This window comes from Cyrtonyx montezumae, unplaced genomic scaffold, assembly GCF_038088225.1.
Source record: "Cyrtonyx montezumae isolate F1298 unplaced genomic scaffold, pur_monq_1.0 scaffold_17, whole genome shotgun sequence".
In the NCBI taxonomy this organism is placed as follows: Eukaryota; Metazoa; Chordata; class Aves; order Galliformes; family Odontophoridae; genus Cyrtonyx; species Cyrtonyx montezumae.
In genome coordinates this window covers 15,310,018-15,337,676 of record NW_027071903.1, presented here as the reverse complement: position 1 = coordinate 15,337,676, position 27,659 = coordinate 15,310,018, and the positions used below count along the sequence as shown (strand labels likewise).

General features: G+C 46.4%; 1 protein-coding gene and 1 non-coding gene across 2 annotated transcripts; both read left to right on the top strand.

Moving 5' to 3' along the window:
• The first annotated feature begins 659 nt into the window (after nucleotides 1-659).
• On the top strand, nucleotides 660-26,944 carry SF3B3 (splicing factor 3b subunit 3). The gene is made up of 25 exons (XM_065733453.1): nucleotides 660-776; nucleotides 1,211-1,537; nucleotides 2,437-2,609; nucleotides 3,481-3,622; nucleotides 4,579-4,691; nucleotides 5,371-5,508; nucleotides 5,930-6,033; nucleotides 7,212-7,377; nucleotides 7,652-7,747; nucleotides 8,247-8,319; nucleotides 13,529-13,680; nucleotides 14,060-14,215; nucleotides 14,591-14,746; nucleotides 15,320-15,463; nucleotides 16,340-16,462; nucleotides 17,809-17,963; nucleotides 19,004-19,178; nucleotides 19,703-19,908; nucleotides 20,786-20,942; nucleotides 22,286-22,411; nucleotides 23,439-23,651; nucleotides 24,550-24,648; nucleotides 25,057-25,200; nucleotides 25,834-25,938; nucleotides 26,475-26,944. Exons 1-25 carry the CDS (start codon nucleotides 707-709, stop codon nucleotides 26,613-26,615), a joined length of 3,654 nt encoding a protein of 1,217 aa, XP_065589525.1. The 5' UTR covers nucleotides 660-706; the 3' UTR covers nucleotides 26,616-26,944.
• On the top strand, nucleotides 1,867-1,948 carry LOC136047313 (small nucleolar RNA SNORD111). Its single transcript, XR_010622082.1, has one exon. It is a non-coding gene; the product is annotated as a small nucleolar RNA SNORD111 (small nucleolar RNA).
• Nucleotides 26,945-27,659: the final 715 nt, after the last annotated feature.

Genomic DNA, 27,659 nt, shown 5'->3' with positions numbered 1-27,659 from the left:
GGGCCGGGTCTAGGCCTGGGCCTGGGCCTGAGACGCATCCTGGGGTCATGTGTAGGCAGAACGTTTCGGAACCCCGGGGCGAGTTCTATTTGTCCGGGGCCTGAAAGACCTGGCGACGGCTCCTGTGCGGCTCGAGCACATCTTGTGTTCCCTGGAAAGGGAATCGCCTCGGGCGCTCGCCCCGTGCTGCTGGGGTCAGGGGACAGCTGAGGGGTAACGGCACGCAGCGCCTGGGGGTGGGGGGTGTTCTAGAACCACGGAGGGATTTGGGTTGGAAGGGATCTCAGAGGTCATCTCATTCCCGTTCACTGCCAGAGGCAGGGTTGTCAGCCACTAAATCAGGCACTACATTGGACTGCCTGTTCAGCCTGGCCTTGAGCACCTCCAGGAATGGGATATCCACAACTAATGTGGGCAGTTGTGCCAGGGCCTTGCTACCCTCTCAGTAAAAAACCACCCGATACCTAATCTACATTTCCTCTCCTGTAATTTAAAACAGTCCCCCCCTTGTTATTGATCTGATCAGCAGTGTTTGTAAGTTCCGAATCCACTGAGAATGAATGAAATTAGACCTGCAGACAAGTGTGAGAACATCAATTCTGTTTCTGCACCACGTGAATGATTTTGCCTTTACAAGCTATGTGTGTTGCTCTACCTGTTGCAGATTCAGTGGAGCCAAGAAAAGTGAAGTGAATCCATTGTCAGCATGTTCCTGTACAACCTCACGTTACAGCGTGCCACAGGCATCAGCTATGCCATCCATGGCAACTTCTCAGGTAACTTATTCTATCCTGCAACGTTTTTTGGCTTAGCCTCTTTCAGATGGTAGAGAAAAAAAGGAGTTTCTGCCCTGTTTGGTTACTGAGGCTAATGTGCATCAATATAGTTAAGTCGTTTATTTCTGTGGGTGTTTTATCATTTGGTCCTGAGGGTGCAACTTGAGTTATTGGAACCTGTGGAAAGGGAAAAGTTTGGCTTGATTATGTACAGACTTAATTTATTATTTTGTTACTTTTCACAGTCTGTTAAATGAAGCTCACACACAGGGGGTAGTGGTACCTCACTTGGTGATTGAGTTGCTTTGAGTTCTTTAACAATAATAATAAAAAATCTCTTGGGTGTTTAGTTGTCCCGAAGTTCTGTAATCTTTCTCACAGTGCTTCTTCTGCTGTGTTGTTGCTCATTCTCTTTTGTGCTTTGGGTTCCTTAGGAACCAAGCAACAAGAAATTGTTGTTTCCCGGGGCAAGATCTTGGAGCTACTCCGCCCGGACCCCAACACAGGGAAGGTTCACACCTTGCTGACGGTGGAAGTATTCGGGGTCATCCGCTCCCTCATGGCATTCAGGCTGACAGGAGGGACCAAAGACTACATTGTCGTGGGAAGTGACTCGGGGCGCATTGTTATCCTGGAGTACCAGCCCTCAAAAAATGTGTTTGAGAAGATTCATCAGGAAACCTTCGGCAAGAGCGGATGTCGCCGGATTGTTCCAGGCCAGTACTTGGCCGTAGACCCGAAGGGCCGTGCTGTCATGATCAGTAAGTCAATCTAGAAGCTTGGGTTTTTTTCAATAGTTTTTATTCCTGTCTTGAAGTGTATAGCTTTGGAGCAAGTTTCTACCAGGTATGATTGAGGTATTTCTTCTCAGGCAGCTTGTTAGGCTGTGAGACATGTCGAGGAGAACGTAGACACTTGGAATAGTTCCTTGACGCTGATGGAATTGCACAGATTAAATTCTAACTTTGGGCCAGAGCAGTCTGGAAAGAAGCCAGCCAGCTTTGTGGTGAGCGGGCAGAACCCCAACGTGTGATGTCTGGGAGAAAAGCTGGGACTGCAGGTATCCCTGCTATGGTGTGGTCAGCTCCTCCAGCCTGAAATGATGTTGTGAATTCATGTCTCTTCTCTGAGCTGTATTGTGGAGACAACCAGATGAATTTCTGATCAGGCTAAAAAGAACACTTTGGTAGTTAAGATTTACCACGAGGCGTGTTAGTTACTTGGTTGGCTGACCAGCATTGCTAACAATTGTGCTTTTACAGCCAATGGGATGATGAATTTGTTGAGTGAGAGTAAGCACTACTGCATGAACCTTCTTAGTTTGCTGAAGCTGACTTTTTTTATCTTGTTCTTGTTTCCATGTAGTCCATTGTGTTTTGTGCGGTGGAATATGAGTGAATCTGCCTGTAGCTCTTATGGACTGAAAATTGGGCTATTTAGACCTAGCCTGAGGAGTCAGAGTAAGGCTTTAGAGCTGGATTTGTTGCTTGTAGTTTGAAATGATAAAAATGAGATATTTGAAGGTAATTGATGGCACAGAGATAAGTACCAGTAGCAGATTTCAGCAGCAAAATAATGCCAACATTCTGTCACGAGGCTTTATGTTGGGATGCAGGTATGATAGATCTCATCACCAGGTGTTGCTGCCCTTTTCTTGCAGGTGCTATTGAGAAGCAGAAGCTGGTGTATATCTTAAACAGAGATGCTGCAGCTCGGCTCACCATCTCCTCCCCACTGGAAGCCCACAAGGCCAATACCTTGGTCTACCACGTGGTGGGAGTCGATGTGGGATTTGAAAACCCAATGTTTGCTTGTCTGGAAATGGATTATGAGGTGAGAAGACTTCGCTGGCTTTTTGCTGTCTTCTATCCTACTTCCCCTGTCTGTGGAGGCAGGGAACATTGTCTGCATTTGCTGTCAGAGATAACTTTTGTTTGTCTCAAGCTTACTTGCATTCTTTTCTTACTTTCAGTCAGAATTGGGAAGTCTCTTCTGTCTTGGTGACTTTTCTTTTTGCTGTTGAACTGCACACGCGTGTGTTTCTTCCTCTAAACCTTTTTTGGACATCTTCAGCCAAGTCTTTGGGCTTCATTTTAATGTTGTTTAAAGCTCTTTTCTGAAACATTGATTTTGCTCCTCATTTCTTGAAAGGCATCTTTGTGCTGTCAGTCAGTAGCACTCAGGAGCAAACCTTTTGCTGCCAAAATACTGCCTGAATTCTGACCAAGTTGTTTCCTTTGGATGGTGTACCTGCCAGCACTGTGATTAAACGTTTAGAGAAAAGTGACTGGCCTGTTGTTCTAGAGGTTGAAACTGTACTTGAGGGCAAGCCTTGGTGTTGTAGTTTACATGTGCCCTGAAGTCTTTTTTGTTGCAGAGGGGGTGGAGACAGGATTACTGGCTGGAGGTTCTAAGGAAAACCACTGGAGCTTTTACTGTTGTGTATTGTAGCAAGTCTGCTCAGGCTGTGTGTTTGATGGCTGACGTGGTTACTGGGTGGTAACAGACGTGAGCTGATGAGCACCTTGCTCTGTGTAGACATCCATGGAGATGTAAAGCTCCTACTGCTGCTGTAGACTTCAGAGAAAAAATGATCTCTGAATGTTTTAATTTGCTCCTTCTCACTTGTGCTGTTTCAGATCTTTCACAAAATACACATATACCATTGGTGGCTTGAATGAAGTGTTTGTGTTTTGCATTTTAGGAAGCAGACAATGATCCAACAGGAGAAGCAGCAGCCAACACTCAACAGACCTTGACATTTTATGAACTGGACTTGGGTTTGAACCACGTTGTTAGGAAATACAGTGAGCCTTTGGAAGAGCATGGCAACTTCCTTATAACAGGTACTGCCCGCTGTTGAGTCACATTCCTGTGGATCTGTTTGGTTCCTTTTCCAAAGGGAACTGCATCACTACACTAGGAGTTGTTTGGTTGGTAGTCTGAGCCAGTAGTATGAATTAATTGATGAGCCAGGTCATGACTAACTGTTAACATGTGGAAATACACAAAAAAATGCAGATACGGCTGAAGTTTGAAAACTGCTGTGCATATCTCTTACATTTACTTTGGATTTTCATTGTTGAGAAGCTAAATATTAAGCAAAATTCACTGTTGACAGATGCAGAGGAATGTAATTTGAGATAATGCATAAGTGCTGTTCTACACCCTTGAATGGGAATTGAGCAGCATGCAAAAAGACAGTAAACAAATGTAGGCACCGTAGGCCCATATACCAGGATTTGATGCAAAGCTAACACTTTCAGCTTGAGGAAGTGCTGAACTGCAGATAACTCTCCAAGTAGAAAGAAGCTGAAAGCTGCATATGCTTACCCCGTTGTCACATTGTCTGCTGGCAGCTGTCAGAAAACAAATACTTGATTGGATCTGTTTGCTGCTGCCCTTCAGCAGTGTGTTCTGCTGTGCTGGGCTCTCAACAGAACCATTTTAATAAACGTTCTTAAATGAAAGGTGTGTCCGAAAAACATCTGATATTATGACAGCAAGCAAACATGCCAGTCACTGACAAATTGCTGATGTAGGATTTTGGGCACGTTGTGGCTTTCTAGATGAGAATGTGACCTGAAGGATAAAACAAACATTTTACTCGGAGTTGTATCCTTTGTTTTTCTTTTGCCTGCTCCCTCAGTTCAATCTGCCCTGTTTTGCTAGGCAAACATAGAAAGCTATGAACTAACATAAGAACTATGCTGTTTTAAAGAACCAAAATAAATCCTTTATATGCAATAGTTCAGAGCTGTGGTAAGGATTCTTCTCCCAGTAATGTTTCCTTGTGTTTCAGTTCCTGGTGGTTCTGATGGACCTAGTGGGGTGCTGATCTGTTCAGAAAACTATATTACTTACAAAAACTTTGGTGACCAGCCAGATATCAGATGCCCAATTCCCAGGAGACGGGTGAGAATTCTGGGATTCCTCCTTTACCTTTTTATAGGATTTTCTTTGTTATTGCTAAGTGAATTTGTTGGTATCAGGGAGGATTCACAGTGGTGAGAGCAGGATTAAGAGTGTGTCGTCTGCCTTGATGGCTGCATGTGTTATCTGTGAGGGAAGATGACAATAGGTGTGGCCTGATGGGATGAGTTTGTTTCATGTCTCTTCTCTGAAATTGATGCTGAAGATACTCAAAAACTCTGATCAGGCACTCGTGGCAGTGCTGTCAGTGTAAGGTTGGACATCTTGAGGTGCTGAGTTTTGATTGCCATTGTGTACGTGGGTGAATTTGACAGCTGCTCTTTTGCATCCAAGACTACATCCTCCTTCACTACTGCAGATCATTATGTTCTGTGGCAGAGCTTTGAACACCTGCAGAAGCTCAGGTGCTGAAAAATACGTGGTTGTGCGCTACAGCCCTTACTGCTGTGTTCAGTTTTGATGTCTGAGGATTGTCTGGGAGAAGGGCAAGAAAGATAGGACTGGGAAGGATTAGGCACAGTGTCTTAGAAATGTCTTCCCTTTTGGGAGGAGAGGTGTGCCACATTTAACATAGGGGATGTGCTGTCAGTTCTCTGGCACCTGTGAAATGGAAACCACCAATGGCTTTTCCACCAATCATCTGTGCTTGCTTTCTTGATAGAATGACTTGGATGACCCAGAGAGAGGTATGATTTTTGTCTGCTCTGCTACACACAAGACCAAGTCCATGTTCTTCTTCCTGGCCCAGACGGAGCAGGGAGACATCTTCAAAATCACTCTGGAAACTGACGAAGACATGGTAAGCTACATTTGAAGAAGAACAAAGAACACTCATTTGGAAGAGTTCTTAGTCCATAGTTTTAACTAGTTTTCTGAAGTGATGAATACTTAGTATTTTGGGGCTAGCTGTGTGATGGCGTGTGTTCTGCGTTCTCTGTTACACTGTTATGCTCACAACTCTAACTGCTGTTTCCTCAAAGGGGCAGTGCAAGGTGTGCAGTTCTTGTTTATGTGCTGTAGTTAGTCTTGTTGCAAGTTCAGGGAAGTAGCTTGGCACAGCTGATCTATGAGTTGAAGTACAAAACTTAAATTGAAGCATCTTGCTCCTGCTTACCCTAGTGTTAGGCAATGAAAAAGATTTCTGCTGCACTGAATCAGGTGGCTTTGTTAAGTCACACACGTACCTTGCTAGTACACTCAGTGTCTTCATCTGCTTTCAGGTAACTGAGATTCGACTGAAGTACTTTGACACGGTTCCTGTAGCTGCTGCCATGTGTGTGCTGAAGACAGGATTTCTCTTTGTGGCATCTGAATTTGGAAACCAGTAAGTAAACAGTTGCACACCAGTAGTTTGGTTTTCCCCTTTAACAGACTGTTTCTGTTGGTGACTGCACTCTGACCTTTGACTTCACTGAGAATAAAAAGACAACATCTCAATTTTAATGGGTAGATTATTTCTTTGTTCACGTGGCTTGAGCAGAACAATTGATTTTGGTTATGACTGAAGAGGGGAATTTTCTTCTTGCTGATCTCAGATTAAATACTGTAGTACCATGAACAAAAGACAGTGTGTTTTTGCAATAGGAAGAATGGGGCATTCCGTTTTATGTCGGATCAGTCGTGTCCTGATGGTTAATTTGAGCAGTTTTCATTGAAATTGTGTTCTACACAGTCTCTCCGAGTGTAACAGCGGACTCGATAGCTGGTAGGGCTTTTATCAGTAGCTTTTCAGTCCTTTTCTTAATAGGAGTAACTTCTAAATAGAAATACTTCTTCCCTTTCCTATTCAGGGGTGTGGGATACTCTAAAGATTCCAAAGAAGTTTTTGCGTGCCTTTGAACGTGGCTTTACAGCTGTATGTTCACAGGAATGGGGATTATACTCCTGCCTGCATCTGCAGAGTCAGCCACCTGGGGGAGTTGCAACCAGTTGACCAGAGTGAATCTGAATTCCACTGTATAAAGCAAGCTTTTGGGGGAAAACATTAATTGGAGCTTTGTTAAAAACGAGAAGTAAATTGGCCTATCTTTCTGGGTTTCTTTTTTTCCGCAGCTTGATTGTTGTGTTATTGAGGGTCATAAACTGGAATGGGGAGTGGGGTTAAGAGGTGAGAATATACCAGTAAAATACATAACTGGAGTTGTGGCTTTAGTCCTTGGCCTTGCTAGTGGCCTCAGCTGTCAGTCACTGCTCTGGCTCTAACACTAGAGTGTCTCAAAGGTTCAGGGGTAAGCAGGAGATATTGAAACTCTGCCATACCTTGCCAATGATTGCTACAAATGAGACCTTGATTTTAATTGCTTATTTTATTTAATGAGCATCTGATTCTCTGATAACACTTTCTTCTCAGGAAGAAAACAATCCTTAGGGCTAAATTTTAATAACTATATAGTACAGGCAAGGATTTCACTCCATCCTGCTGAAAATTTGGCTAAGCTGTATTAGAGAAAGCTGCATGCACTCTGCACTGAACATGCTGTTTCTCTCGCTTTCTGTCTCAAGTTATCTGTACCAGATAGCTCACCTGGGTGATGATGATGAGGAGCCAGAGTTCTCTTCTGCTATGCCTCTTGAGGAAGGAGATACGTTCTTTTTTCAGCCACGACCTCTTAAAAACTTGGTGCTGGTGGATGAATTGGACAGTTTGTCTCCGATTCTGTGTTGTCAGGTAGGTTGCTGTCAGCAAGCTCCTTTCCATTAATAGGCTCCTCTCACTTAGAGGAATTGATTATAGATGCACGGCTGTTTTTCCATGCTTACCTGCAGAGTATTTGTGTGTAAGCAGAGTCAGCAAAGATGCATTCAGATATCCTGAGTTTCCAGAAATATTACATTATACTAAGTGCTAATAGAAGAGCTGGTCTGCTGAATTGTCAGCCAGCTGCTTAACCTCATCTGTTCTCTTCCCGTGGCTTGGTTTTATTGTACCTTCTTCCATGCAGATAGCAGATCTGGCCAATGAGGACACACCACAGCTGTATGTGGCCTGTGGCCGGGGACCACGGTCATCTCTGAGGGTTCTAAGACATGGACTTGAGGTAAACCTTTCAGCACGTTAGAAAAACAGCTTGAGGGGCAAGGAATGTGGAAGGCAGTCCAGGCAATAATGAAGGGATTCTTCTTTCGCTGTAGTCTGGAGGGAAAGTAACTTTCTATGTTTGTGCCTTGGAAATAGAAGGACTGTGGTGTTTACTTTTATAGTCTCAAAGGCTTTTTGTTTTATTGACTCTTAACCACCTGCATTTTGTCTCTAATACTTGAGTGTATTGAATTGGAACTCTCCCAGGGTCTTTGCCAGCTGCTGCTGATCTCTTTGCTGGGGGTTGGATGACTTGCTCCTCTGGAGCTCTAATGTTGTGGTGTCGCTGCTGAATATATTCTACCCTTTGCACATCTGGCAACAGAGGGAGGGCGTCAGAATGGGGAATTAGTTAGCTTTCCTGTCCAGTTGTGGGAAAGCTTAAAAACTGCTGATCTGTGGGACTGCAGCAAGCCTAAACTTGTTGTCCAAAGAACCTGATTCCTGTTTTCTCTTAGGTATCTGAAATGGCTGTCTCAGAGCTGCCTGGTAACCCCAACGCAGTATGGACTGTGAGGAGACACATTGAAGGTATGCAGTGTTTTCCTTAAGTGCCTGTTTGTTTTTGAAGCCACCCTCTGGTCCCCTAGAATTGTCATGCTTCCTTTTGACAAAGCAACTGCTCACAGCTGCATCCATCTCAGTGTGCTGCATCAGCTGTGCATTTACTGCCTGAAGCTGCTGAACTTCTCGTTTCCTGGCTCCCGTAAGGTTTTGCTCTGACATTCGTAGGCAGTGATTATGCTTTTTATTGGAGTATATTTGCCATTCTTCATATGTGTTGACAACTGCAATAATCAGCTCTTTGTGAGAGAGTGGGATAAAAATTATGGGGGGAAAAAAGAAAAGATAAATCAGCAGCAATATCTGTTTGATTATTTCCCTCCATGCATATCTGTAAAGAAAAAAGTCTGTTTGGACTGGGACACGGAAAACCCGGCAGGGTATAGGGTGGTGCTCATTCCAGGAAGTTCAGTAATTGAAATTGGCAAAATGTACTGGGTTGTGGGTTTTTTTGTTTTGTTTTGGTTTTTGGTTTTTTTCCTTCCTGATCTCAGATAGCGAGTTTGCCTTGTGAAAGACGAGAGGAAATGTTCTCACCTCCAGCAGAAAGGCAGGACAAGGGAGTACAAGTCCTCAGAAATACCTAAAAAGCCTGAAATGAAACTATCCTAGATACTGATAAATCTTCACAGTTATTTCTAAGGCAGTGCACATCTTTGCAAAGACTCAGACTTTTGCAAAGACTGTAGTTTTATGCACAGGGTGTAGCAAGGCCAGATTGTTGCACTGGAGATCTCAGCCTTCTCTGTTGACATGGTTTCTTATTTTTAAGCAGTCTTAGAGTAGTGTGTCTTCCAGCTTGTAACCCTGTGGAAACTGCAAACGTTGCTGTGGGGTTTACCTTGCCATTTGAGACCTGTCTTTGATTTCTGCACTGACGTTCTGCCTGAGCAGCATTGAAGGAGCACTAAGCAGGAAGCTCTCACGTGTACCACGTGTAGAAATAATAAGAAACAGAAGGAAAACGTTTCCACAGTTCCTATTCAAACCATGTGTTTTCCTTTAGAAGAGGCATTCCAGTTTGTTAGAGGCAAATTCATGCTCCGGCGCTGGTAAAGAAGTTGGTAACATTCCCTTCCTTTAAAAGATCGAGGCTTCTGATATCATTTTAGGAATTTTTAAAACCTTTTCTGTTTGGGGTTCCAGAGGATGACTTTGACTTTCAGGAGATGGAGGACCGTTGCTAACCTCACTACCCCCTCTTTTTTCCTCCCACCGAAATCTTAAGAGTTTCAGCACGAGGATCTCAGTGATACCAGGACTGAAATTTGTTCCTGTTGTGACCTGTAGTACATAAAGATCCGTAAAGCCAATCACCAGGTTACAACTCTTGAATTCACAGCCAGTGTTTTGTAATTAGAACGACTGCAGGACCCCTTCAGACAGCTGTCTAACCCTGGAACTGCACAGGTGCTATTTTTTTGTGGGTTCAGTTCACAGCATCGAGTTGCCTGGCTCTCAGTGCCACAGTGTGCTTGTGCTGTGAGGCCTCTGTGAGACACATACAAGTTTGCAGCCTTCAAAGCAAATACTAACCCTGGCTGGTACGTGGTGATACACACTACCAATACCAAGCCTCTTTTTTTCTTCCACAGGTGGCTGGTGGTGGAGGTGCTGATCACCACAGGTGTGTACATACTGCTAGGGGTTACTGAGCTGTCCCACAGGTTAACCACAGAGAATCCCAAAATCACGGGGCTACTTCTATGCTAAGCTTTTCAGAAAACAAACTCTGCAAGCTCTCCTGCAGTTGGAGATGGTTGTGTTTGTACTTCAGTAGGTGAGGAGTAGAAAGCAACTTCCATCTCAGAATCTCTAAGGAACGAAATAATTGACTTTATCACTCCAGAATGCTCAGTCTTTGCTGAAATCAGAGGTTCACGTTTCACGGGTGCTTTCAACTCCCATTCTGGACTGGGGGTCAGTTCCCAGACACGTAATTGGGTTTTTTTCCCCTCTCACAAGTGTGCCTGAAACACCTGTAGGTATTGCTGGCATGGTTGCTGCCGTGACTCTGGTTGTGGCTTGTGGCTGCCCATCAGACAGAGGGGTGCATGACGTTTGGACCCACCCCTTTTTTGCAGTTGGATATGGAGGACTGCGAGCTAGAGGGCTGTGTGCTCAGCAGTGGAGATGGATGTGAGCTGAGTCCTAGCAGTCTGTAGCCACTGCAGGCTGCTTCTCGTGCAAGAAGCGATGTGCAGTGAGTCACAGCTGCAGAGTCCCCATGCAGTAGTAAACAAAAGCCTAGGGAAATGTGCTGTCATCCCATCAGTATCTTTGAAGTGAGAGTATCCTGAACTTTGTCACTGCTCATCTATTTGTCCACTGAACCTGTCTTGACTCATGGTGGCTGTATTGGCATCCGTGCGAATTCGAGTGCTGCAGAGCATGAAAAGCCTGCATCTCGGGTGTGGACTAGCTTCTCATAATGGAATTTTCATGGACTGACTCAAACTGAATTCATGACAAGTAGCAAAAAGGATGGTAGTATAATGTTCATGGACTGAAATGTGATGTTTATATAACTGATCCTGACGTGTGCGTGAGGCTGCAGAAAACTTGTAATGAAGGCACAGGAGAATGAGTCCAGCTGTGGTTGTTCAGAGTCATTTAAAACGCCTCTGTTGCTAGCTGAAAGGAGCTAACTGGAGCAATTAGAACAGTAATGAACATCTCTGAAGTCTGTGTCTGCACACAAAGTAATGTCTTATCTGTTCAGAACTCTGGGCAGCCTGATATTATACTTGGGATTGCAGGGAGCTAAGTAGATATCTTTTCATATTAAAATAGATAGTTCTTTTTCTGACTGAGAATACTCAGCGTGCCCCAGGGATTTGGTCTTCTTAATTTCAACTAGGCAGTTTTCTAAAGCAAAATTGCATTGCTTGTATCTGGATGAATGCGTCTTATTCACTGACTTCATTCTGGTAAATCAAACCCTTTATTTCAAGAGCTCCAGCAGAGAGGCATTAAGCAACACTACTGGACTTCGAGCAAAAATGCACTTGTCACTATTACTGACACAGAATTAAAGACACGCTCTCGTGTAACCAAGCCAGTGAAAAGAAAAGGCTAGAAGTCTTAAGAGGTAAGAGGGAGTTTCTTTTGGAGTAGGACTAAGGGAATCTGTTTTGCTTTCAAATGGGAGTTCTTTGTCCTGCTCCAAATCACATGGTTAAGCCTCCAGCTGAGACATGGTGGTTTATCATGGGAATGACAGCCTCCAGGGAGAAAGGAGCAGCTCTCAAGGAGTTTGGGAAGTGATGATGGTCTTTGAAATGGAATTTTTAGCACATCCTGTCCGCGAGATATTTATGAATTAAAGGTCAGTGAACTGCTAGTTAAAGCAGTCAAGGAATTCTTGTAGACTTCTGGTGTTGAAAAATGCATGCAAGATTTAGGAGAAGCTCTTATTTAATGTGGAGAATAAACTGTGTAACTGTGTGCATCTTCCTGAACTCTTACCATCTGCTGTTAATGTTAGAGGAATTCTTCTGTTAAGCCAAGTGTTTAAACAGTTGGCCTTACTAATCAGTTTCTGTGTACAGGTTCAGGTCTTCTTTCGCAATTTCCTGACACAGACCTGCTCCTGTTGGTGTGCTTTGGGAGCATGTTGTATTTTTTGGGTCGTGACTGCTTAATAGGGTAGTAATGGAGTTCATGCCACAGGGCAGTACTGGAATTACTTTAGCTGCACAAAGCTCCTCAGTTTGATCAGAGCTGTGGCCTGTATACCAGATGTTGGAGCGGCAGATGATGGTTTTTTTGCTTGCATATTTTCAGCTGTATGTAAGAACTTTGTTGTAAATATGATACAGCAGATTTGGCAACACCTTCCTTTAAGCAGGGTGGGTAAGAAAACAGTCTATTCCAGAAGCACTTGTTTTGGTTAACCTGATTGAACTTATTTTAAGGTGATACGTGTTATTTGCTGGCAGCCTGTATTCATCCCAGTGAGAGCTTGTCATTTTCTTTATGTACTTGGAGGTTAGTTAACCACTTCTCTTCGTCTCCCCTGTGTGTTCTGATCATGGTGATGCACTGCTGAAGAACCTGGGCAACTGTCTTAGCCTCACCTCTGCTTATTCTCTTGTGCTGTGGTACATAAGCTGAACTTTGGGTTAAAATGGGAAGAAGAAATAGCACTTGCACGGCAACTGCATCAGAAGTAAAGTAGCTGCTCTGAGACGACTTTATTTCCCCATTGAGGCTCCTGGCACCATTTCCCAGCAGACTTCATTGTTCCTGTTACTTTCGTTTTGTTTTAATGAGGCTCTCCTCTCTCTCTCTCTAATGCCTCTCACTTTTGGCAGAATAAAAGTGACAGTAGTGGACCAGAGCATTTTCTTTACCCTGTCCTGCTGCCCGTTTCCCACAGACTTTCCTTACTTCCATATGAGCTGCTATTTGTTAGCAGAGCCCTTCCACATCCAAGCTACTGGACTGTCCCAAGCTGTCTCTGTTTAGCAAAGCCAACACCGATGCTGTCGCTTACTCCAGAAGAAGTGAAGATCAGCACTTGCTCTGTCCTAAAGATGTAATTGCTTCTCATCCTGGGAATCCATATGGATGCTGTGTGAATGAAAGCTAGTTTAACTTCTGGGTGAGGGTAGAGCAGGCTAGCCCTGAGTTCCTCTGCTGCAGTTGTATTCAGCCTTTTACTATGTGGATAGAAAAAAGAGATGTGGTCTTGCATACTCCTGTTCATAGCATCCGTGGTGCAGTTTCTGCAAATAGAATCCATCTGTTTTGGTTTACTGGAGTCGAGTGCTTCATTTGACTTCACTGGCTGTTAAATTTGGATTCATTTCCTTGTGTGAGGTGGGGCAAGTGTCTTAAAGGCTTTAGACCCTGTGCTCTCCTTGAAAGAAAAAAAAAAAAGAGTAGGCAGAAGGTTGCTTGCCAGATTCCAGATCATCATGAATTGACTCTGTATCTAGATCATCATTTGATTCCCCTGGCTCAGTCCTGCGTTGTTTGGAGTCGAGCAGTAGATGACTTTTGCACAGGGTGTCCTAGGACGAACTTGCACAATATTGCCAGCAGATGTAATTATCACAGGAATTCTGCTGAAGAGCAGCTGCTAGACATTCATCAGACTGTTAATTTTGGTGGGAGACCTTGCATTTATTTAATCAACAGCCTTTTTTTTCCCTCTGTCTCCCTTGACCAGATGAGTTTGATGCCTATATCATTGTGTCCTTCGTAAATGCCACACTGGTGCTGTCTATCGGAGAGACTGTAGAAGAAGTGACTGACTCTGGGTTCCTGGGGACTACACCCACCTTGTCCTGCTCTCTTCTGGGGGATGATGCCTTGGTACAGGTAATGGAAAGCTGCTTCTGGCATGTCCACTGGCTGCACAGCTGTGCTTTCTATGGTAGTACATCACATGTCACGTCACAAGGTGTGGATCGGTAGAGAATGACACTTGACCTTGCCCTTTTTTGTCATGTTAGCTACACTGGACCAGCTGAGAATGTGCTAAGCTCCCTCAGTGTGCACTCAGTAGTTCTGTAGTTCAAAGACAAAACGCTTCCAGCTGGCGAGTGACTTTGTCCTCGTTCACTCTGTTGCACTGCTAATAGGTCAGTGCTGCCAAGAGTGATGCTTGCTTTTGGCTTTTGTGCCAGAATCAAAACTGAAGTGCAAGTTGGGAAGGGCTGATAAATACAGGAATGAATGTGAGCTTTTTTTCCTTCAGGTGTACCCAGATGGCATCCGGCACATCCGAGCAGATAAGAGGGTAAACGAATGGAAGACACCAGGGAAGAAAACCATTGTAAAATGTGCTGTGAACCAGAGACAAGTAGTGATAGCACTGACTGGAGGAGAGCTGGTTTATTTTGAGATGGACCCGGTACGTGCGTTACTGTTGTGAAAGAGGTCAGAGGAGCAGTACAGATTATGGGGCCTGGCAGATGCTGATCCTCAGTCAAACCTGCAGAAAAGGATTTTGCAGTGAGTTATCTTTTTTAGAGTGAGTCAGTCAGATCTGGACTGTGTCAGGGTTAGATGACTTAATGGCTAATTAGACTGAAGTTCATAATTGTGAGGTCGGAAGTCATAAACTTTCCTGCTACTCTTCTGGTTATTTGAACTGTAGCTGGAGCAAGGCTATAAATAAAATGCAAAACACTATCTTACAAATTCACAAAAAATGTTTGGAGAGACATTTTGATGCTGGTCTGCTCTGTTACCTAGTTAATGAGCCTCTTGTGTTCTTCTGTCTCAGTCAGGACAGCTGAATGAGTACACTGAAAGAAAGGAGATGTCGGCCGATGTAGTTTGCATGAGTTTGGCCAATGTTCCACCTGGGGAGCAGCGCTCCCGGTTCCTTGCTGTTGGGCTGGTGGATAACACTGTCAGGATCATTTCCCTCGACCCTTCGGTGAGTAGCCATTCTGGTTTTGTCTCTGCCTCTTCCTCTGGCTCAGAATGTTAAGAGTGCTCCAGAGCTGGGCTGCGCGTGCTCTTTCTGTGTTCAAGTGGGTGACCGGGAAGGAATAGCTTGTATGGCTTTTCTCCTGTGCAGAGCTAAGAGCAACTGTGGCCCTTGATCCTAACCAGAAACAGATTCCCTAGTTTTATCTAGTCTTACTCATGTCTGGGAGTTTAGATGATAAGATATAAAAGCATTTTCTGCTTTTTTTTTCCCCTTATCTCACTGTTTCCACCTTTAGTAAAAGTAAACCCATTCTGCAAGCAAGTTAGCAGGAAAACAGCATTATCACTTCTCAGCCTGCGGCAGATCAGTGTTGAAAGGATGACTGAAGTAATGCAGACTTAGCAATTTTTTAGCATGGAGAAACCTGAGCAAACTATTCCGGGATGACATGAAAGGATCCAGCTTGTCTTCCCAGAGTTCTTACCATTCCTTCCTTGCCAAAATTCTTAGAGCCAGCGTCTTTTGTGATTTTTTTTTTACCCTTCTTTCTGTAACAAATACTTCTGTCTCCCACAGGACTGCTTGCAGCCTCTGAGTATGCAGGCCCTTCCTGCACAGCCCGAGTCGCTGTGTATTGTGGAGATGGGTGGCACCGAGAAACAGGATGAGCTGGGGGAGAGAGGCTCCATTGGCTTTCTCTACCTGAACATTGGACTGCAGGTGAGAGGTGTCTGCTTAGTTCTGACAGGCGTGCCTTGGTGAGCTTTTGTTTGAAGGACAGATTGCTCAGGTAGCCGTGTCATCAGGTATGATGCAGTGCAGCAGCACAAAGCCTAATTGTTTCCTCCTTGTTACAACACGCTTAACAACTGTAACTTGGGGAATTCACTGTGTGACTTAGCAGAACTGCAAGTTTCCCCATACGTTCCTGGACTGAAGACTAGTCAAAAGACAGCATATTCTCTCAGACATCATGTAGGAAAAGTTAGTATTTTCCTCTTCCAGAAGGACAAGATATGAAAACTGCTGGGTGAAATGTTGTCGGCCAGTTCTTCTGCCTGTAGGGCAGAGAATCAAAGGAGTGACTGCCCTCAACCGCAGGCTCTGCTCTAATAAATCTGTTGCTGCATGGTTTTTGTTGCATGCAGTACAGACTCTGTGATCCTTAACCAAAAATTTTGTTTGGACAATTCAACATGTGGTAAAAATAATCAGAACAGTCTCCAGTTTCATGTCAGAACACACACTTAAGCAGCATGGTTGGTTTTTTGTAGCAAGAGGGATTAGGAAATGGAGTCAGTCCTGAAGTAATTTCGTGGCTTTTGTGATGTACCAAACTTCCCAGTCTCTCTTTTTTGTTTTACATTTTTAAAACTAATTCCTTTCTGCCCCTTGGGAGTGTGCAGGAGCTATGGTTTGTAATATTAAGAGCCAGTTTAGATAGAGTAATTGTAGGAGGGAATTGTTTCAGAAGCTAGGTAAACAAAAGCCTCATTCTTTAGAAATTGTCTCTTCTGTTTCGAGTAGCATAGAGGCTGTATTTGGTTATTTCTTAACTGTAATCATCATCTAACTTTCTGATTTACTGATGTCAAGAACGGCGTGCTGCTGCGAACTGTGCTGGATCCGGTTACGGGTGATCTTTCCGATACCAGGACCAGGTACCTGGGCTCACGGCCTGTGAAGCTCTTCCGAGTCCGGATGCAAGGCCAAGAAGCGGTGAGTGAGGCCAGGTCTTGCAGGGGTATGGATCCAGCCCCCAGGTGCAGCATCCCATCCCACTTTTCTGTATTGGCCGGCAGGGCGGGGAAGGTTCAGTTCTGGGTAAGGGTGGGAAGCACAATGACTTAATGATGGAGCCGCCTGCCTCACAGCTTGCTCTTTCACAAACAGCCTCACTCTTGTGTTGGCATTCCCCATACTTCTGAGGAAGCGATGTGTAGTGCTGCCCTGCTTTCTCTGAATTAGGAGTCATCTGACCTGGAGACTACTTTCAGGTTATCTGAAAAGCTCTGCACAGATTCTTCAGCACAGAGACGCTGAAGGAAATCACCTTGGCTGCTACAGTTAGCACACTGCAGGAGCTTCTTGACCACTTGATGCACTTCGTGGCCATCTCCTTTCTAGCCAGGGTCAAGAAAGTTATCGTGCATGGTTCAAGGAAAATATTTGTAGGATTTGGCATAGAGGGGAGAACATGTTTCATCGGAAGTGCCATTTATTAGCTGTTCTGATGTGACACTGGGGAGATCAGCCACCCCCTGCTTGACTCATCTTTGGATAACACCTTCAGGGTTGAGAAATGTTGACAGCACAGGGGGCTGGAGCTGGCAATCTGAGCTCTGCTTTAGTGTTTGGTAAGTTGAATGAATCTCTGACTTGTTGCTGCCAGCTCTAAGCTGGAGTTAAGATACTTAGCAGCACTAGGAGAATATATGCCTGTAGAACAACTGAGTGCTTTTCTGCATTGAGATCAGCCTTAGTCCCCTGTCTGACAGCACGGGGAGAAAAAAACGTTGCTTGTGGCTTGGAGTAGCCTGAGAGTGTTTCAGTATCACTCCAACTTTTGCCAGCAGAAAATAAAGTTGCATTGAAGTTAAGTTAGACAGTTGTGTGAACCTGAAGCATTGGAAGTCCATCTGCTTTGTTTCCCTTAATTGGTTGAAAATAGGCTACTGATATATTTTATAGATGTAATTTTTTCTTGAACTCTGCAGCAGTAAATATTTATTTTGTGAAACCCGTTCCCATTATATGATGCTTTTAAAATAGAATGGTCTTGGCTTTTATAGGTAGAATAGGTTGTACTGTACCTAAGTTCATGTCCATTGTCTGGTTTAAAGTTCGTCTTTGTGCACAATTTCCAGCTGAAATTTTCCCTTGAAAGCAAGCAGCATTTCTGAAGGTGTGCTCTGAGCTGGATAGGGTCCAGCCTCATTTTGTAGCAGGGGAGGAATCTGGTTGCTGCACTGTTTGTGAATTGATGTGCATCCATTCACATTGCACAGAGTGAACTTGCCCCCGCCCCCAGCTGTGCTAACCTTGCTGTGTTGTGTCTTTCCCAGGTGCTGGCCATGTCAAGCCGTTCCTGGCTCAGTTACTCCTATCAGTCCCGTTTCCACTTGACTCCCCTGTCATATGAGACACTGGAGTTTGCATCTGGTTTTGCATCTGAGCAGTGCCCCGAGGGTATCGTTGCCATCTCCACAAACACACTGAGGTAAGAAGTGATGGGAGAGCACCAGCACCTCCAGGCAGGGGAGAGGGTGAGACATTCAGTGAGAAAGAGGTGAAGTGATTTAACTGAGAATTGAGGGGGGTGGGTTTTTTTTTGTCACTGTTAATGGCTGTCAGAAGGAAATAGTGTGGTGCACTTCTCTGATTTTTAAAAATAACAAGTGTAGTCCCTGTAACCTTTAAGTTTTCTTATCTGTAGGGAGGAAAGTTGTCAAACATTGTAATCACGTTACGTGTTAGGAAAGATTGCAGTACAAATGTCTGCTTTGCAGGAGATAGGGCATGTGATCTAAGAAATCAGAGGCACGACAGGGATTTATTTGTTGTGTTTTTTTAATTCCGCCTTAAAGAGATATAAAAAAGGATAAATGAAAATAATGAGGGAGCATAAATGCAGGAGCTTTGCTTTATGCATTTGAACAGGCGCTTTTTTCATATCTGTCCTTGCTGAAATATTTCACCATTCTTTGCTTCTAAGGAGTCATTCTTCCTGGAGAGTCTTGTGGGTTTTAGTCACGAAATGCCAGCAGAACTGGCATTTCAGCTGGCGAGCTCAGAAGAAAGACCAGCCAGTCAGGCACTGGCATTTTTCATACTTTTGTAACTGAAGTGTCTCTGAGGAGTGCTTGATCAAGCAAAGTCGTTGTCACATTTAGGTTCAGGTGACGTGTTTGCCTAACGTACACTTTCCCTCTTTCATCTGCTCTTTGTTTCTTTTGGGATATATTTGCTTCAGCATCACAGAAGCATGTCCAAAAGGAACAGACATTTGGAGTGCACTGTGGGACACTGAGAGTCCTGGAGTCGAGAGCCCCCACTGCAGGGCACAGCTGCACAGACTCTCATTTAAGCTGCCAGTTCTGCCCTTCTCCTTGGAGCTATTTGCTTGTGGCTGCCTGGCCTGAGAAAGGCAGTGCTGCTGCTTTCAGTGCTAGCCAGACGTAAAGCTCATCTCTGGTCTTTTTCTTTTGGATCCTTGCTTCTGGACTGTGCTGAATGTTTGTTGCATCTTTGTTCCCCCAGGATTTTGGCACTGGAGAAGCTGGGGGCAGTCTTCAACCAGGTTGCCTTCCCATTGCAGTACACGCCTCGAAAATTTGTCATTCACCCTGAGAGCAACAACCTGATTATCATTGAGACGGATCACAATGCTTACACTGAGGCCACCAAGGCACAGAGAAAGCAACAAATGGCTGAGGTAATTGGGGGATAGGTGCACAGATCTGTTCTCCAGAGGTAATTTATATTGCAGGGACTGAAATGGGTGAAAGTGTGCCTTGACACATGAATTTCAGAAGAATGCAGTACTTCTGATGTTCTTTTCTTTGGGTGTTATGGCCGGCTTTAAAATCTTGCCTACTGGGGATTGGTCCTGCTTGCATAATGCCACTCTCTGGGTTTTCTTTGACTGTTGGAGGATGTTTGGATTTCTGTGGGTTATTATCTTCAGTTTGCTCAATGCTGTCCTTGCTTCTGGAGGAATAGCGTTCCAGACAGCTGCCTCTTGGGCAGAGAAGAGCTGACAGTGCTGTGCTCTGAGCTGCAGAGATTTACTGCAGGAATGAGCACAGAGCAGATGGAAGCCCTGTGGTTTTTACATCTTCCCAGGCCTTACCTTACCCAACTCTGGAATACCTGGGCATAGAGCAGAGCATTGACGTGTCTGGAAAGGAAATCCTCTGAGCTGCTTTTTTCCCCCCTGTCCTTTATAATGTGCCATAGGAAATGGTGGAGGCTGCAGGTGAAGATGAGAGGGAGCTGGCTGCGGAGATGGCTGCAGCCTTTCTCAACGAGAACCTCCCTGAATCCATCTTCGGTGCTCCAAAGGCAGGGAATGGACAGTGGGCCTCTGTTATCAGGGTGATGAACCCCATCCAGGGAAATACATTAGATCTGGTCCAGCTAGAGCAGAACGAAGCTGCCTTCAGGTAAGCAGTGCCAGGCACAGCAAGAAAACTCTTCTGTTGATGAATCTGAGGTGTGTGGTTCGTTTTTTCTTAATCTTTTTGTTTTCCTCAGCTGTTAATGAAATCCAAATGCAGCAGAGCCCAGGTTAAATCCCAGAAGTGATTGCCAAACGATTCTGTTTGTCTTGCCTTTCCTTCCCATCCTGTCCTGCTCTGCCTGTATGTGACTCTTAAGAGTTGGTGTACCTCTCCAAACATTTGTGCTTAGAGAACAACAGTGGTACATAAGCGAGAGATAAGAGGTGGGAACATGAGAATGTGTTGCCCTTTCTCACTTCCCCTTCTCATCTGGATAAACCAAGAATAGACTTAATAGAAAGGAAATGTTAGAGGAGCACAATAACCGTAAAGAATAACAAGGGCCTCAGCAAGTGGAGTGACAGCCCAAACAGCCCAAAAGGTTGATTCTTTCCTGTTTTGTCCAGGATTCCCAACGTGGCAGAGCTGGACACCAGGCAGGAAATAACAGTGGGAGATGGGGAAAGTTATATGGATAGTTCCAATGGGAACAATCTTAAACAGCTTTGAATTGGGGCTTTCCACACTGGCTGGTTGGACACTGCTTAGCAAAACAGAGAAGTAACGATTTAGGCATATGTGACAACTGGAGCACATCTTCCTTGTGGAGCGTGGAAGAATGAAGGGAAAGTACCTGCTTTAAACATTACTGCAGGGAGGAAAAATGACTTCTGAAAGTCATTTCAGTGCTGGGAGAAGGCTGGGCTTCTAAACCTTGTGTCTGGGGAGGTGCAAGCTGCACTGCCAGGGAATTGTCTGTGTGCTGTACTGGTTTGTGTCACGATCACACTGATCTCCTGGTGTGCCTTCTCATCCCCAGCGTGGCTGTGTGTCGCTTCTCCAACACCGGTGAGGATTGGTATGTGCTGGTGGGAGTTGCCAAAGACTTGATTCTGAACCCACGCTCTGTTGCTGGCGGCTTTGTCTACACCTACAAGCTGGTGAATGGTGGTGAGAAGCTGGAGTTTCTGCACAAGGTGAGAGGGGGAGAAAAGGCCTTTTGAAATGGCTGTTGGTTTACCTTGAATGCTACGGTAACATCACAGTACCGAGTTCTCAGCAAGATGGTCGTGCAAGTGTTAAACACAGGAAACAGCCTGGAAGAAAATAAGCTGCCTTTCCCAAAATAATCTGGGACGTCTTTCAGAGTGCTGAGAATTGAGCAGATTTCCCAGGAGTTACAGTTCTTTTTTTTCGCTGTATCTTGTCTGGGTGATCAGTAAATGGGAAAGGAGTAGTGTTTTAATGACTCCGTTAAGGAGGGGAAAGAAACAGCTCTGTTTCTGCTTTGGAATACAATTCAGGAGAACTGCTCTGAACACTTGTTTGCAAAGCCAGTTCATACTTGAATGGCTTGAGCCCTGGTGCTGAGGCCCAGTCCTGTGCTGGCCACATGAAACTGTCATCTTTCCTCTGACACTGGTTTGGTTGTAGGAAGCATTGGTTGCCTGTGACCAACTTGGTTTAGAGGTCCCTGGAGCTTTATCAAAGGTTTCAGCAGAACTGCGTTCAAACAAAATTCAGTTCTCCTTCCCATGTGCTTCCAGCATGGCCGAGGGATGAGCAGATGAGCACATGGAAAGGAATGTTGTGGTTTCCTTCACTTCCAGCAGTGAGTGCAGTGAGTGGGTTCTGTCCTGGCTCAGCGCCCTTCCTGCTGCCATTCAGCACCCGCGTTGGAGGTGACAGAGCTGATGGAATGGAGTAACTTCTCTTAACCAGTGCAGCCAATCTGGGAACACTCCCAAGCTCTGCCCATTCACTTTCTTTGCTGTGGCTGATCCTTTTGGACTGATAATGAAGTACTGGTAGGAGACTTTTCAGCCCTGAGTTACCGGAACTGTGGGGTGCACTGAAATTGATTCAGTGACAGCTTCAGAGTGTCTGTGGCAGATGATGAGCTAGACTCATGCTTCTATTTTGAAAGGCATCTATGGATTTAGGCAAAGTATAAAATCTTTCTTCTGGGAATGAAGCAAAATGAAGAACAGAGACAACAGGGTCTTTGTTTTCCTTTGCTGCCTGCCCCACATGGGGTTCTTGCAGCTGTCTAACCCTTCCATTGAGGTGTGCTGCCTGAAGCACACTGTCTGTACTTCTCGGAGCTCCGTTAGCACCACGTGTAGTTTGTGCTGGTGTTGAAAGGCCTACAGAGGACTGACCTTTTTGCCCCACCTGGAGAAAAGGCTTGTGATTAGCCATGGACAGCCTTAGCACAGTCCAGTGAGCTTCAGCCGAGCCATTAGCTTGAATCTGTTGTGAAGGTTGGTGTGAGATTAGCTCTGTTAACAGCGTCTCACAGTCTTCCAACTCTCTCTAGACCCCTGTGGAGGAGGTTCCTGCAGCCATCGCCCCGTTCCAAGGCAGAGTCCTAATTGGAGTTGGAAAGCTGCTGCGTGTATATGACCTGGGCAAGAAGAAGCTGCTTCGGAAGTGTGAGAATAAGGTAGTGGCCTCTGTTCTTCACCATGGTGGCTAGCTTGGAGCGAGTGGTGCCTCACAGCATGAGTGAAGCAGGGGTTTAGCTGCTGCTGCGGCCCAGGTGTGTGCTCTTTGGCCTCAGTGCTGCACCTGTGTGCTGCCTGTGTACACACACAGCACTGTTGGCAGCTCTGGCTGGACTGCTGTTCTCCTCTCAGCCTTCAGCAGTCGGTAGTGTTGCATTTTTCTTTCTGCACTAGCTCAGTGAAGGCCTTAAGTGGACATGTGTGGGAGTTAAAAAAGCCTGAGGGGGCGATGCCGTGGCCATCTGCTGCAGATGTGGGAGGTCTCATTCAGCTATACAATAACAACTTCTGGAAATGTTTTCTTCAGTGAAGTGGTCAGCAGGCTGGGGACAGAAGCTGGATGACGTAAATGAGCACCTCTTAAGATTGCTGGGAGTCCTGAAAATGTTTTTTTTTCTCTTAAAAGAAAAATCTTTCTCAAACTTAGAGGCCCCAAAATGACATTCTTTCTTGATCAGCAGCACTGGTACTTTAAGAAGTATCAGAGCATGGTTTTCTAACTCCTAATTGCCTGCTCCTCCATCTCATGCAGATCCTGTGCCAGTTGCTCATTACTGCACAGCAGAACTCCCACAAGCTTGCAGGCAGACTGGGGACTTGCAGGGGGGTGGTTTTGTCACTTGTGTTTCTTTGTTTTCACACTGAAGCAGTCAGTGCTGCTGACATCTGGTTTGCCAGTAGCACTTGTGCTCTGGATGTTGGTGTGACTTAACTGTGAATGTTGTGCAGTGGATGTCATCTCACAAGGGCCCTTTATTGTCGGTGTGTTTAACCTGGGGCTTTGGTATACCATAAATGACGGGTGATGTTGGAGGGAATGATGGGAAACAGGGAGCCAGGTAGTTCCCAGAAGCAAATATTGTTTCAGGTGGAGGGTGGAGTTAGGGTGGGTAGTGGCACCTCACTGGATTACACTTCCCTGTTGGAAATACTTGAGTTTTGCCCTCTCTCTCTCTCTCTCAAAAGCACATTGCCAATTACATCTGTGGCATTCAAACCATTGGGCACAGAGTGATTGTTTCAGATGTTCAGGAGAGTTTCATCTGGGTGCGTTACAAAAGGAATGAGAACCAGCTCATCATCTTTGCTGATGACACCTATCCCCGCTGGGTCACCACAGCAACTCTCCTGGACTATGACACTGTGGCTGGAGCAGACAAATTTGGCAACATCTGCGTGGTGAGTGTGCCTTGAAGCAAGTTGGGACATTCTGGACGCGATGTATTTTTCCTTAAAACACCCATGATTTGTCTTAAAAGAATGAGAATCTGTGCGTAGCTCGAGACAACGCCCTGTACCATTCACTTGTTTGTTACTGGGTGGCTAGCTGTGGTCATAGTGGATGGCTGCAGTTTATCAATGTAGCTGAAGTAAACAAGTTAGAAAACATCGCATTGAAGCATTCAATAACTTGCATTAGAGTTGCCCCCAGACTTGCTGTGAGTAAGCCTTGAAACAAAACTCAGGGCTGTGAAGGGGCCCACGGGAACTCTGGTCGGGTTATCGCTCTCACTTGCCCCTGCTTCCCGTCAGCACTGGCATTCAGCTTTCTCTGACACTTCCTTGTGAAAGCTGGCTTTGTCAGCGCTGACACTTCCCCACTTGGCTGGCTTTCAGCAGAGGAAAGAATGGATGCTCATTCTGCCAGAACTTTCATCTCTTTCTGAAGCGTGCTCGGGTGCTTCAGAGTGCAGAGTTCAGCCAGTGGCAGACGTTATGCCTGCAGGATTTGGCCAGCACGTGCATATCAGTCCTCCTTGGTTTTCTCAGTTCCCTTCTGCTGTTCCGTTAGTGGCATGCACCTTCAGAGCAGTGCAGTGTGACCATGCCTGTCTGATCTGCCAGCTCCAGGCAGAGGCTGGTCATGAGCTCTTGTCCACATTTTTGAGCCATCAGCCTTGACAACACAGTTATTTTAACACCAGAGCCCTTGCTGGAGAGGCAAATCTGTGATACAGTAAGTATGAAATGATTCTCGTAGAGCCCACTGGAGCAAAAAGACCAAAAGGATTCTTCAGAGGTGATGAAGTACAACTGCCCTGCAGCTTTTTGACTCTTTTCCCCTCTTGGAATGCAGGTGAGGTTGCCTCCCAACACCAATGACGAGGTAGATGAGGATCCCACTGGCAACAAAGCTCTCTGGGACAGGGGGCTTCTTAATGGAGCATCACAGAAGGTAAACTTCCATGAGATGCACGTGGTTATTGCTGGAAAACAAGATTTCTATTCCTGAGAAAGCCTCTGCAGTGCTGTCCATGGGATGATCTGGCACTTCTGCACGTCTCACTGTGCTGTGGGTGATCCGTTGTCACCGGGAGCCACGAGCGATGCCTGCTCAGTGAGATTTGATTGAAGCAGCATGCTCATTTTCTGTTCCTGCTCTCTCTCATTATGTGCATCTGTTTGTCCAGCTCAGGAGGGTGCTGAGCTCTGCCATCTGCTCGCAGGTGGAAGGCGCTTCCTCTTTAGGAAGCGGTCTCAGAACTAGCAGGTGGCAGAGCTCATTCTGCTCTTCCTCTGTCAAACCTCCTGATGCTTTTAAATGAGCTTGAAGAAAACACTTGCTTCTGTGGTTGATTTTCAGGCTGAAGTGATTATGAATTACCACGTGGGAGAGACTGTGCTTTCATTACAGAAGACGACGCTGATCCCAGGAGGCTCCGAATCTCTCGTCTATACCACCTTATCAGGGGGGATAGGAATCTTAGTTCCTTTCACTTCCCATGAGGTGAGCAGGCCCCATCATAACACTACAGAGTTGCTGCTTTTCGGTGCTCCCATCCTCAGCCAGCGTGTTAATTTGCTGCATCCCTTGAGGATAACTTCAGGGCTCTGCAGTCTGTGGAAGCCAGGGCTGCAGGAAAGCCTGCAGCAGGCTCAGGTGTGAGGAGGAAGAGAAGGAGCTTTTAACTCTTCCCAAAAGCAATGCGGGAGTTGATGAGCTTTTCCTGTAGCACTGTGGCTGTAAATCTGCTCGTGTTTTGAAGAAGTCGCTCTGGAGGGACTTGGTATGATCAGTAAGATCACCAAGCCTGCTTTGTGTGGGAGCATGTAGCCCACCAGCCCTGTTCATCACAAAGAAAGTGTTCTCTCTCTGTTTGCTTGGCCTGGATCGGTGCACACCAAGAGCTGTGCCTCTGTGCTGCCTGGCTGCTGTGTGCCCCAGTTCCCAGGGGCTGATCCTGGCCACAGTGGCACAGTTGCTCTGGTTATTGCTGCAGGTGCATATAGTGTGGAATCAGGGACAGCAGCCACCGGTCTTGCCTGTTGTTAGGGGCAGTGCCTGGTGCTGGCTGATGGGCCTTGCTGCTGCCATAAGCACATAGTGAGCCATTCCCTAACCTCTTCTTTACCTCCTCAGGATCACGACTTCTTCCAGCACGTGGAAATGCACTTACGATCTGAACATCCTCCTCTCTGCGGACGAGACCACCTCAGTTTCCGCTCCTACTACTTCCCAGTGAAGGTGGGTCCGAGTGGTTGGGACCAGCTGCTCACACGAGGTTTGCTGCGGGACCTGGAACCTCAGGGGCCTCGCACAAGCAAGTCACACTCACAGTTCAGTGGGAAAGCCTGCTGATAGTGACTGGCAGTAGGAAAAGCTACTCTCCATCGCAGCGCAGAGGGCGTGCTTGTGCTTGGTGGGCTGCAGGCTGTGCGTGCCCTGGGACCTCTGACGTGCTGAAGATGCTCGATTCTGCTTGCCTTGTGCAGCCCCTGCTCACTGAGGCTCGCTGACCTGTCGCATCCATCTTCCCTGGTGTGATTCTCCAGCTCAGCCAAGGCTTTCTGGGTTTCTCCTTCGTTAATCAGGCTGGTCAGTAATTAGTTTGATGCTAACTGCTGCTATTCAGCAGATGAGGTCACCGGGCACGCTCTTGTTTCCAGGACAGGATTAAAATCCCCCGGGAACAAACTGTTTGTTGCCATTTTTCCCCGGTTAGGCAGGGTTCAGTGCCTCTGTGTGGTGTCCATTCAATGCTCCCCTCCTCTCTCCTCCAGAACGTGATCGATGGGGACCTGTGCGAGCAGTTCAACTCCATGGAGCCCAACAAGCAGAAGAATGTGGCCGAAGAGCTGGACCGGACCCCGCCCGAGGTGTCCAAGAAGCTGGAAGACATCCGCACGCGCTACGCTTTCTGAGCAGCAGCTGGCAGGAGCAGAGCTGCTTGCTGGGCTCCTACGGACACTCTTCCAAGCACAGTTGGAAGGAGGAATGCGTGGTTTTTTCCCTTTTTTCTAAATACTGATTTGCTCCTCTTGGTTGATGTTTCGAAGTCATGCGATTCCGTAACGGTGTCAGATCTTAGGTCCCCCAACACAGCTCCCTGCTTTACGTGGAGGCTCGTGCTGTCCTGGGCTCCAGCCAGAGATAATCTCTCTTGGGAGCTGCCCAAGGAAGGATGTGCTCTGACCCCCAGCCCCGGATCAGCTCCTCAGTGTCCTTCACCCCGAAGGCGGAGGGAGGCAGCAGTGTCCCGAGCCCCGGCGGGTGGGGCTGAGCTTTTGTAGGATCAGATGGCTTTTTCCCATCCTTTTGCTAAAGGGAACAGCTGTGGCCTGAGGGAGAGCTGCTGGCTTCTTTGGGAGGGGTCTTCCACGGCCCTGGGGGAGCTGGGGCTGGGGGAGCGTCTCTGCACCGCGAGGGATTTTTGGATCCACCGTTTTTGACTGTTTTCTCTGTAAATAAGAGTTTTGTACAATGTCGTCTCTTGGGGGTGGGGGAAGAGCGAGGCCTGAGTCTGGGACTTGATTTGTTTCATAATAACTTTGGCAAGAGCGGTGTCTCCAAGCTGTGACCGAGTAGCACATGAAGAATAAAAGCCTGTTTTTTAACTAGTCTGGCTCTGGGGCTCCTCTGCCGCAGCTGCTCTGGGCTGGGGGCTGTGTGCAGCGCGGGGCCGTTCTCACCCCATGCTTTGTGCCCTTCCAACTTCAAGGAGGGGGTGTGTGCCGGCGCCGGGCTGCACCCTTACCCCCACGGCCCTGCAGCGCCTCTGCTGCTTCCCCCGATCCGTTCTGCGTATCCAGGCGTGTCCAAAGGGAGGGTGCTTTGCTCCAGCTGATGCTGGGAAGCGGTGCCCGGGGCTGCGGGCGGGGAGCGGGCTCAGGACTGCCGCCTCCCACCCCGCGGCGATGCGGACCTCTGTGCTGCCGAGCTCCCTCTGGATCTCGGACCGGGCTCTT